General features: G+C 51.1%; 1 protein-coding gene across 2 annotated transcripts; it reads right to left on the bottom strand.

Annotated features, from left to right (window-relative positions):
* Positions 1-6,838: 6,838 nt before the first annotated feature.
* On the bottom strand, positions 6,839-10,132 carry CENPA (centromere protein A). Of its 2 annotated transcripts, none has more exons than XM_040053604.2 (5): positions 10,114-10,132; positions 9,653-9,795; positions 9,053-9,144; positions 7,881-7,958; positions 6,839-7,305 (listed from the first exon to the last, which is right to left on the bottom strand). In XM_040053604.2, exons 2-5 carry the CDS (start codon positions 9,726-9,728, stop codon positions 7,171-7,173), a joined length of 381 nt encoding a protein of 126 aa, XP_039909538.1. In that variant the 5' UTR covers positions 9,729-9,795; positions 10,114-10,132; the 3' UTR covers positions 6,839-7,170. The 2 variants fall into 2 exon arrangements, with proteins under 2 accessions (XP_039909538.1, XP_039909539.1); XM_040053605.2 differs by lacking the exon at positions 10,114-10,132 and adding an exon at positions 10,079-10,091.
* Between the last annotated feature and the right edge of the window lie 1,446 nt (positions 10,133-11,578).

The raw sequence follows: 11,578 nt of genomic DNA on the forward strand, positions 1-11,578 counted from the left end.
GCTTCTGTTAACTGCGAACAAAGCCTACCTATCTACTTAACTAAATCAGCAACTTATTATCTTAACTTTCCCAAAAATCCTTAATTCTCACCAAGGGATCAGACTGCCCCAGGCTCTGAGAAACAAAGGCCCTCGAGGTTCCTGGTTCTGTTTATTATTAATGCTGTAGTTGTTGTTGTTTCTTTGCTTTGTTATATTTACTAGTAAAGAACTGTTATTCCTTTCCCCATACCTCTGCCTGAAAAAAAACCCTTTAATTTTCTAAATTATAATAACTTGGAGGCAGGGGATTGGAATTCCCCATTCCTATAGAGGCCCTGCCCATCCCTAGCAGATACCTGTCTTTCAAACCAAGACACCAGTGAAAAACGCCAATCACTTGTTTTAAAATTTTAAAAGTTTAATAGTAATTAAATGGTTACAAAAATAGAATTAGAGTAATAAAAAATGGAACAATTAGGATTAGGACAATACGAGACAATAAAAACAAAGTAAGAGACGTCTGGGTGCCTTTCTGGGCAAAAAGCTCCGAAAAAGGACCCCCTTTAACAAAGGATTATCTCTTAAAAGCAATAGCCTGTTGAATATTCATATATTTCATACATGATGCATAAATTCCATTCAAACAAAGAATTGTCTCTGGTTAGTGTCACTTTTTTCCCTTAATCTCTATGGCACCTTCAGGGCTGAGCAAGGCAGGAGAAGTCGGTCTCTTCTGATAAGGAACTAATTTTTTTTTTTCTCTGAAAGATTTATGTTTTCCTGTGGCTGGTATATAAAAACTACATTTTAACTACAAAACTACATTTACCATACTATCAAAATATTAATACAACATTACTAATTAATACAACATAATACATATAGTAAATGTCTTGCATAGAGCCATATAATATGCACATTTTACAACACCTATGTAAAAGGACTGTCATTCTATTTCAGGAGTCAAGCACACAATTTTGTATACCATCTCCAACAGAGTATGTCCAAGGATTGCTCCCAAACAAAGGCTCCAGGACAGAAAGGTCTTGCTGGCATGTCTTTCTACTTGTGCAGATGATCATCTGCACCACCAACATTAGGACCGGGAGTTTCATTTTTCTAGGGGAGGTACTGTCATTCGCATTCAGGGCCTGAGTTCTGACATTTGGATTCAAGCTCAAATACTGAATGTCTAAGGATTGCTCGCACACAAAAAATGGGAGAACAGAAAGCTGTTGCTGTCATTTACCTTCACTTTGCAGTCATCTGAACATCCCTAGCAGGATTATGTGTTTGTCTTCCCAAGGAAAGGTACTGTCATTCATGTTCAGGAGCATAGTTGCTGCATTTGGAGCCACACTCCGATGTGGAATACTTAAAATTATTATCTAACACAAAATGATCCACAGCAGCAATGTCTTTGTGGCCTTCACCTCCTCTAGGAAGCATATCTTCACAAGAAACAGTGGGTTATGTCCTTTTCTTCCCATGGAAAAGGACTTTAATTCTCTTCAGGAGTCCACCACCTTGCTTTGGATACTACATTCCAGTATCAAATATATCCAAGGACTGCTCCCACACAATATGTGTGTCAGGTCAGAAAATTGTTGCTGGATTCTACTTCCTTGGGGCAGCATAATATCTGCGCTTTGAACCCTGGGTCGAGGTGTTTTCCTTCCCCTCTAAAAGTGCTTCAATCATCTTTAAGGAGCTCTCCACTGAAATTTGGATACCACCTCCAATACTGAATACATCCAAGGATTGCTCTTACACAAAACGTTGACAGACAGGTCTTGCTGGCCTTTACCTCCAATGGACAGAGTTCCTGAAAGAAAATGAGAGCACTTTACCATGGGAAGGAAAGCATATAGCCCCAATGGTTTAGGTGCAGATTACAGGCTTCCCTAGGGGGGTAAAGATCAGTGAAAGCTTTCTGAACTGGCAGCTTTTGTATGAGAGTAATCCTTGGGCCTATATAATATCAGAGATGGTATCCACATTTGAATGATGAGCTCCTGGATAAGAAGGAGAGTTCTTTTCCATAGGAAGGAAAGCATGTAGCCCCATTGTTTGCAGTGCAGATGAGAGGTTGCACAGGGGAGGTAAAGGCCAGCCAAGACCTCTCTATCATGGCACCTTTTTGGAGGGAGCAATCCTTGGACATAATATTGAAAGTGTATCTAATTTGAGTAAAATCCCTGGACATATTCAATTAATTACGCTTACATCTGAAAAGCATTTGTGATGTAGAATGCAAGTACTAAGTTACCGTACTTACTAGCTTAAATAAAAGAAGTGACTCCACCCTGAAGGTTGAACTTGTGTGAACGAAATTTGTTTCCTGCTGGCAGTGATTGCTCCTGCAAGAAGGATAAGCTGTCCTATGATGGTTAACTTGATCTTCAGTGGAGGTATGCTGGAATCATTACTGATATCATTCCTGGAAAGAAAAAACAGTGAGTCTAGGCAGAAAAAACAGTATGAGTCTCCTAATCTGGACAGGTTACCCCTTAGTGGCTCAAGTTGTTTAATCATTCAGACTAATCACGAAAGTCCTTATCCACGCTCAGAATCTCTCTGTTCCATCTCCTTAAATGCAGTTGAGTTGAATAGTGAATATTTCTTTGGTCTTTCATGATGTTAGGCCTTGACATTCTTCAGGATGAACCTCAGCTTCTACTTTATGAAGTGCTTGCCCACTGCTGTTGCTGCTTCTCATGTTTTCAGGGAGGTCTCCTGCAATTTGAGTTGTCCTCCATGGGTAGAGTGTTCTCTTAATTTATGAGTTTAAGAGTTTTCAGTTCCGCAAAGTTTAGTTCAGCAGTGATTGTAGATGTGGTACTGGCATTCAACTGTCTGTAATAAACCTAAACCACAACTGTCTGTTTGGCTCTTTCATGAGCCAGACTCTGAGACTGGCTCAGTTGGTCTGAGCATGGTGCTCATAACACCACAGTTGTTGGTTCAATCTTGATATGGCCCATTTACTTAACAGCTGGACTTGATGATCCCTGTGGGTTCCTTTCAGCTCAGAATATTTTGTGATCTGTGACATAATGGCAATGCCAACAGCAAACATTGGCTAAACACTGGCAACCTCTATGAGACTGGAGCATGTTAAAATGATCACTGGCCACTTTCTCAGACAGGAGAGATAGGAGTGTGACTGAGTGATAGTACCTTTTTTCTCTAAATCTATCACCACGCCATCAATGCCCAAGCATGCAGGTGCTTATATTGTGGCTGTTAGGTTTGTGGTATTGGCTGCTTCAGCTGTTAGTGGGGCCAAATTGGCCAGAACTTCAGAAATTCCACTTCTCCCTGAAGCAAAAAATCCAGCACTCGGATACACTAACAGTCCTTGGATCAGGGAGTGCAGGTGCCACGTGGAGTCAGCAGTCTCTGAACTCCTTTTAGGATTCAGATTAATGATCAAACATTAACACTGTCAGGCAGACAACAGATTTGATCATTCAGAACATCAAAACCCCAAATACTTTTGATCTTTGATCTTTGACTGCAAAGCAAGTAGCCAATATCCACTTCTCATCCAGGAGACATAAATTAATCTTAGCAGCTTGGCAGATAACATTTACTCTGTTTACTTCAGTGATTGTAACTCTTGGCGTTTGGGTCATACGCCCAGCTTCTTGGCATCCTGCTTCATTAGTACTGTGTTGTGCTCCTGTATCTATTAGAAATGTAATTAACTGTTGATAAGAACCAACTGGAATCTTGATGTATGTGTCATTAGTACATATGTATTGATAAGATTCCACTTCTTGGATTTCAGTCTTACTTGGCTTGTGCCTGGAATGCTTTGCAAATCATCCACCTGAATGGACTCTGTACAATACAGGGTGAATTGGTAGCTTGCTTAAGTGTCACATTTGCCTTTTCTTTCAGTTTTCATCATTTCTTCCTGGAACTATTTCTGCAGCTGTTCAATTCTCAGTAACAGATAATTCAGCTGCTTTCTTACCATTTCCTCTCTCAGATCTTGTTTCTCTCTTCTATAATTTTCCCCATTCAAATTCTCAAATAATTGTCTTTCCTTACACTCTGCTGAAGCAAGTAGGGTCCTAAGATGATTTTTCTCAGTCATAAGCTTATCAACTTGGATTGTCAGTTTTTCTCCTGTCTCCATTTCAGAAGCCAGTGGAGACTTTGATACCTCATTTTCTGTGTCAGTTTTATTTTTGGTGAGCCTCCTTAAATGTTTGCAGCCTCCAGCCCCCAGCTCACTTACTGAGGATGGTGAAAGTTGTTTCTAAGACTCCACTTAACAACATTAGCCTGTGGGGCCATAGTAATGATAGGTCTCTCAGGAGTTCCAACTCCCACATAATCTTTATCTTGCCTGTGGCAAGGGAGTACCACTTTCCTTTTCCCCAGGCACTCCATTCTAGGCACCACATTCTCCAGAGCAGCAGTGCATAATTTATCACTTCCCAAGAAATTCCTTTCTGCAAGCCTTTTGCTTACACTGCATTCCATGGAGCACTGGGACCCTGCTGCTCCCTTTTGGGCAGTCTGTTTCCTTGCTTCAATTCCAATCTCCTGATTGTTCTCTTTACTAATCATTCAGTGAAACCCATCCTTCTGCCATAGCTAATTAGCCCCTAAGATCTCTCTCCCCACGTAAAGGGTCTTTTCCCTTGTCTTCCTCTCTGCAGGGTTAACACTTGCCTTAAATGATCCGGTAATTCTGCTGCAGTGTTTTATCATGTCCAGCAAAACTCTAACCATGGGAGCCACATACTTGGATAACCAGTGATGCAGGTGAGCGCTGTCCTGGAACATCTGTCATTCATCAGTTGCAAACATGCTGCCTTCTGTATGCTCTCTGTCCCACGATCTATGGTTGGGTCTCGATCCTAAGCAAATCATTCCTCACCAACGGATCCAACCTCCTGCCCAGCAGGCGGTACTGTGAGTTAAAAACCACTGTTTTTTCTAGTCACCCACCATTAAAAATACTTCTGGCCCCCAGAAGCCTTGGGCCTCTGCCTCAGATAAATTAATTAATCACCCCCTGACAGAGGCACTCTTCAAACATAGCCAGTTTCTGATTCCCATGTAAGTCTGCTATACTTTCTATCATGAGTTAGCACAGTTTTGTTTTCTGGTTATAAAGAAATGTGAAATGTTTTTCTCTGCCAGGACCGTGGAGTGGTTTGGTGGGGGGGGGAACAGGAAAAGGACCTATCAGAAAGCTAGACAAAATATTAGCAGCTAGTTTGACCAATAAGGATGCCAGTGCGATTTTAGAAAGGACATTTAAAACTCTCATCTTCAGCAGATCGCTCTCTTGCTTTAGAATCAGCCATAGAGTAACATCGTAAGCAGCGGGCCGGGCCCGGGTCGGGCCCTGCTGCCCCTCGGGGCGGCCGGGCCGGGCTCAGCCGGGCCTCTGAGGGCCGCTGCCCGCACAGGGAGGGCCTGGCCCGGCTGAGCCCTTTCCCCTGCTGCCGGCAGGGAAGAGAGGCGGCTGCAGCTCGGCAGTGCTGACCAGCTGCTCACACCACGGCAGAAGGGGCCAAGCCATGGCCCGGCTTAATCGCCGCTGGCAGCAGACAATGAAAGCCTGCAGCTCCCTAAAAACTCCGAGCCGAGTCGCCCTGGAGGAGACCGAGAGGCCGGAAAAAAGCCATCTACCAGCCTCCTCCATCAGCACGGCTTTGCATTTCCTTCAGCCCTGCGGCCTAGGGCCTGTACATAGCCCTTGCAAGCCTGGGCGGATTTAACCCTTTCCTAGCAACATAGAGCTTCTAAAGCACAACTCTTCCTTAAAAGAAAGAAGAAACAAAACAGAAAGTACGTAAAACAGACACCACATGAAGTCAGATTAGAAGTGAAAGAACTAATAATATTAGGATAGGATTGAAGAAGCGGACATTTTTAACTGGACTTCTCTGGGGTAAACTATAGAGAAATAGACTATTCTTTGTAGCATCTTAATGTTGTTGGGGAGAATGCTAATTCTAATCAAAATTGAGGACTGATGTAATTAAGATTTAATTGAGATCTTTAAAGAGTGGGCTTTAGTCAAAGCAATTTTCTGTCCTGTCCACAATTTGAGTTGTTAACTTTCTTTGAAGGTTCAGTGACAAAAATATGCCCCACCAAGCTCAGCAGCAGCATGTCTGGGGAAAAAAGAGGGCTGAGAGGACCCCAAAACTGGGGGTATCCCAAACCAGGTGGGTGGGGGCTGGGCTGGGATTTTGGAGGGGGAGATATTTGGGGTCCCTGAAGTTTGGGGGTCTCAGAGGTTACCCCATGGATGGCAGGAATTTGGGGTCCCAGGGTAGGTTCTGTGTTCTGAGGTTTTGGAGGGGTCTCCAAGGCATGAGGAAGGATTTGGGGTCCCAGGGCAGGGTCCGTTCTGGGGCCCCACCCCCGGCTCAGCAGCGCCCCGAGCGGCAGCAGCGGGAACAGCAGCCTGGGAGCGCCCAGAACCGCCCCCCCCCAAGCCCTGCCCCATAGAGGACCCTGCTGAAGCGCCACCCCCAGAACTCTGCCCGTGGATGGGGGACCGCCAGAGCGCCACCCTCAAGGCCTGCTCCATTATTAATAGGGGGCGTCTAAGCCCCATCCCCCCACAGGCAGCCCTACCTACTGTCAAACCACCTCTGAGCACTGCCCCTAAAGCCCTGACGCTGCTGATAAAGCGACCCCCTACCACCACTATAAATGGAGCCCCTTAAGGCCTCAAGACTTTCCTGGCCCCCATCCCAGGTGCCATTACCTAAAATACTTCCCTGTGGGTTCTCCTCCCCTCCAGAATTCCCCCCTGGAGTGCCTCACCCCCAAATCCCCTCCATCCTCCCCAGCAACAGCACAGTAGGGGTCACAAACATTTATGAATTTATTGGGGTGCAGCAGAACTGAGAGGGTCACCAGTAGGGTGTAGGTCCTGGGTAGGTTCCTCTGGGACTGGCATTCTGGTGATGGGGTCCCAGGGGGATCATGGGTAGGGGTCCTCAAAAATCTGAGGGGTACTGGACAATGGAAGGGGACCTCTACCCTGGGATGTGTCCCTGAAGGGGTTGTTGGGGATCCTGAGGTGGCGTGCAGTAGGAGGGAGTCTGAGGGGTGTGAAATTGTCAGGAGAGAATTCCAGGGTGGGGGTCTTGTCTCAGGGCTCTGGGAGGCTGAGTCTCTGCAGGGCCGCAGGAGGGTCCCCATTCAGATGCCCCCCCCCTCAAGTCCCCGCAGGCGCCGGGCCAGCTGCAGATCTTTGGGGAACAGGGTGACTCGGCGGGCGTGCAGCGAGCACAGGTACGCGTCTTCCAGCAGCCGCACAGCGAAGGCCTCTGCTGCCTGTGTCCCAAAACCTGAGGGAGGGGTCTGCAAAACCCCCCAGCATGCCCCAACCCCCACAGTTCCCCCCAGGAGCAGCGACCCCCTAAAATACACCCACGGGTGACTGGGGGGACCGGAACACCCTGTGCCTGTAAATGTGTGATGGGGGACCAACACCCAGTGACCCATCCCCATTCTCTGACAGACCCCAAAAATAAGGGATCCCCTCAGCACCCAGAGGTCTTCCAGAGACCCTCTCAACATCCATGGAATCCTGTCCCAGAACACACTGACCTCCTCCAGCCCATGGAGACCCTTCTAGACACCCCCAACAAACCTCTCAGCCCCATCCAAGCACCCAAAGAGACCTTCCTGGACCTCCCTAGTCCCCCAGAGACACCCCCAGCACCCACAGACCCCCCTGTAGCACCCACAGAACTCTCTCCCCCAACCTCCATGGAAACCTTCTCAGCACCCATGAGATCCCCCTCAGCCCCACTCCACACCCCCCTAAGGCCCCTGGACACCCCCACAGCACCCACAGGACCCCTCCAGCCTCTCTGTGACCCCCCTTCCATCACACCGACCCCTACCTCCTGTAGGGCCAGCAGGGCCATGCGCTGCCAGCGGTAATCAACCCCGCGGGTGAAGAGTAGGCAGAGCTCCCGCACCTGCGTCAGGGAGGGGACGGGGAGGGGGCACATGGGGGGTCACAGGGCTTGGGGAGACATCGTGACAATATGGAGAGGATATGTGGGCATTGGGGATACCCCGGCTGGGGCCCACCACCCTGGCAGCATGCAAACACTGCCCTAGGGACATCCCAGGGACCTGGGGACACCCTTGCTGTCACCCTGGAGACACTTTGGGGACACCCCAGGGACAAGAACACTGGGGACAGGAACACCTGGGGATACACTGAGGAGTGGGGATGTGGGAACATCCTGATGGGGACACCCTGCAGAGACCCCAGGTGGGAGGCAGGGGGGAAGCACCACTCTGGGAACATCTTGGGAACGCCCTCGGCCATGGGAACATGGGGACACCCTCCTGGGGACACCCCGATGGGACAGAGGGGACAATGCCAGCATGAGGGGAGGGGGGGATATGCAAGGATGTTGGGGGAGGACAGGCCCACCATGTCACGAGGATGGGGAGGACATGGGTTGGGGGGGGGCTGGGGGAAAGGGGTGGTCCTGAGAAGTACCAGGGGGTGATTTGGGGTTCTGGGGAGATAACTTGGTGGGTCTGGAGGAGGTTGGAGAGTCCCAATGGGTGTTTTGGATGGGGTCCAAGGGGAGGCTGGAGGGTTCCAGGTTGGATTTCAGGGCTCCCAGAGTGGATTTGGGGGTTGGATTTGAAGGGGTCCTTGGGATTGTTTAAAAGGTCCCTGTGGGTATTTGGGGGAGTCCTGTGGGGAGCTGAAGGATCCTAGGGTGGATTTGAAGGCTCTGAGGGAGGTTGCAGAGTCCAAGAGGGTTGATCTGGGGTGTCCTGGGATGGATTTGGGGATCCCAGGAGAGAGGATCCAGAGTGGTTTGGGAGATACCAGAGAATGTTGGAGGTCCTGGGGTGGATTTGGGGGCATCCTGGAGGGGTTTGGGGGTCCCAAAGTAGATTTTATGGGTATCTGAGATGATCTATGTGGTTCCAGGGGAGTTTGGGAGTCCATGGGGGGTGTTGGGGAAGTTCCGTGGGGGAAATCAGGGTGTCTGGGGATTTTGGGGTGCAGGAGTGTTCATTTTGGGATGTGGGGGAGTCTCACCAGACGGGCGAAGGGGCCAGGGCGCAGCAGCAGGCGGGTGCTGCTCTGGTACTTGCGGATCTCCTGCAATGCCCGCTGACCTGGGCGGCGCCCTGGGGGAGCATTGGATGAGGGTCTGTGGGGGCTTTAGGGGATCCATCTGGCCTGGGGGGGCACAGATGGGGGTCTCTGAGGGAACAGGGCGGGTATAGGAGATCTATAGGGCCTGGGAGGACACAGCAGGCTATAGGGGATCTGTGGAGAAGCTATAGGGGTCGGGGGGACCAGGGGAAGCTGTGGGAGTTAAAAGGGATCTCTAAGGTCTGGGGGGACATTGCGGGTATGAGGGATCTATAGGGAGCTACAGTGATGGCCGATAGGAACTATAGAAGACAAGGAGTACGGAGGTTATAGGGAACAGGGTATAGGGGGCTAGAGGGGAGAGGGAGTGTGGGGCAACTATAGGTGATGGAAGGGGTATATAGGGCACAGGCATAAAGAGTACAGGTTGGGGGCGGGGGTTCATAAGGGGAGCTCTATAGTGAAGGGGCCTAAAAGGGGGCTCGACGTGGAAGGTCCATAGGGGGTGTCTATAAGGGGAGTCCCCCGCCCCTCACTCACTGCGTGTCGGTGGCCGGGGCGGTGTGGGGGCTGCGGGGCGGCGGCGCCGTCGGGGGATGGGTTTGGGGCGCGGCATGGTGCAGCTGAGTCCACCCCGAGGCCAGGGCGATTCCAAGTGTCCGGCGGGGCTGGAGGGGACCTGGCTGCCGGGGAAGGGGGGAATCAGGTCGGACCCGCGTGTCCGGGGCCCCCCCACGCCACTCCCGGGTCCCCCCAAGTCCACCCCCTCCCGCTCCCCGCCCGTGACCCCCCACGCCACTCCCGGGTCCCCCCAAGTCCACCCCCTCCCGCTCCCCGCCCGTGACCCCCCACGCCACTCCCGGGTCCCCCCAAGTCCACCCCCTCCCGCTCCCCGCCCGTGACCCCCCACGCCACTCCCGGGTCCCCCCAAGTCCACCCCCTCCCGCTCCCCGCCCGTGACGTCACGCTCGGGATCCGCCGCCGCCGCGCGCTGTTCAAACCTCCCGCCGCGCCGCTCCGATAGTGACGTCACTTCCCCCCGCGCGCCAATCGGGGCGCGCGACCGCTCTGCTCCGCCCGACCCCGCGACTCGCTGGTGCTCATTAGCATAAATCTGCATGCCCCGCCCACTCGCAGGGCGGCCTCGGGTATTGTCCCCGTGTGATCCCAGTCTCTCCCAGTATGGTTCCCGTCGCTCCCGGTCATCTGCGTGGTTCCAGTTATTCCCAGAATGATCCCAGTATGATTCCAGTCCCCCACCATATGATTCTAGGGCCTTCCAGTCACTCCCAGCCTGAGTCCAGTGTGATCATAACGGGTCTCAGTATGATCCCTGTCACATGCCCAATGGTCCCAGTCAATTCCTGTCCCTATGAGAATGATCCCACTATGATCCCAGTCACTCCCAGTATGATACCAGTTGCCCTCAGTGTGGCTCCAGGCATTCCCAGTACAAACCCATCATGGTTCCAGTTGTCCCCTGTATGATCCTTGTTGTCCCAGCTGTGGTTCTAGTATCCCCAACATGGTTCAGCATCTCCCATTTGCTCCCAGTGTATCTTCAGTTGGCTCCCAACATGGTCTCAGCTCCCTGTGCCTCCCAGTAACCAGTGGGGGATCAGTCAAGGGTTACAACTGTCCATGAAATCCACTGGGAGAAGCAGACTGGGGGGTTAGTGAACCTGTGGTGACCCATGTGGGCTTTGGGGTCTCTTGAGGGCATCGCCTCACAGACCTCCCAGTTCACCCCCAGTTTTACCAGTGGGACACCTCACCCCTCATTTGACCCCATCAAGCCTCCCAGTTGCCCCAGCTGTCCACCCAGGCCACGCAGTTGCCCCTCAGTTCTTCCAGTGGGCCATCACACCCCCCCTTTGACACCATCAAACCTCTCAGTTTCCAACACTAGACATCCTAGTTGTCCCCCTAGATCTTCCAGTTCCTCCCAGTCCTCCCAGTGGGCCACCACACACCCATTTCACAGCATCACTGAGGTTGGAAAATCCCTCCAAGACTTCATCCAACCTCTGACCAGCTTCCACCTTATGACTCCACCACCACACTGTGTGCCGTACTAGCTGTTATGTGAACTCCTCCAGGGATGGGGACTCCACCAGCTCCCTGGGCAGCCCCTTCCAATGCTTGACCTTTTCCTTGAAGAAAATTCCTCTTGACTTCCAACCTGAACCTCCCTTGGCACAGCTTCAGGCCATTACCTCTTGTCCTGTCCCTTGTTTCCTGGGAGCAGAGCCTTACCTCCCCTGCCTGTCCCCTCCTGTCAGGGAGTTCTGCAGAGCCAGAAGGTCTAAGCGCCCTGAGCCTCCTTTTCTCCAGGCTGAGCCCCTGCAGCTCTCTCAGCTGCTCCTGGCACTCTAGGCCCTTCCACAGCTCCATTCCCTTCCCTGGACATGCTCCAGCCCCTCAATGTCTCTCTTGCAGTGAGGGGTCAGAACTGGGCCCGCAGGA

This window comes from Hirundo rustica (assembly GCF_015227805.2).
Source record: "Hirundo rustica isolate bHirRus1 chromosome 33 unlocalized genomic scaffold, bHirRus1.pri.v3 SUPER_33_unloc_1, whole genome shotgun sequence".
NCBI classification, from domain to species: Eukaryota; Metazoa; Chordata; class Aves; order Passeriformes; family Hirundinidae; genus Hirundo; species Hirundo rustica.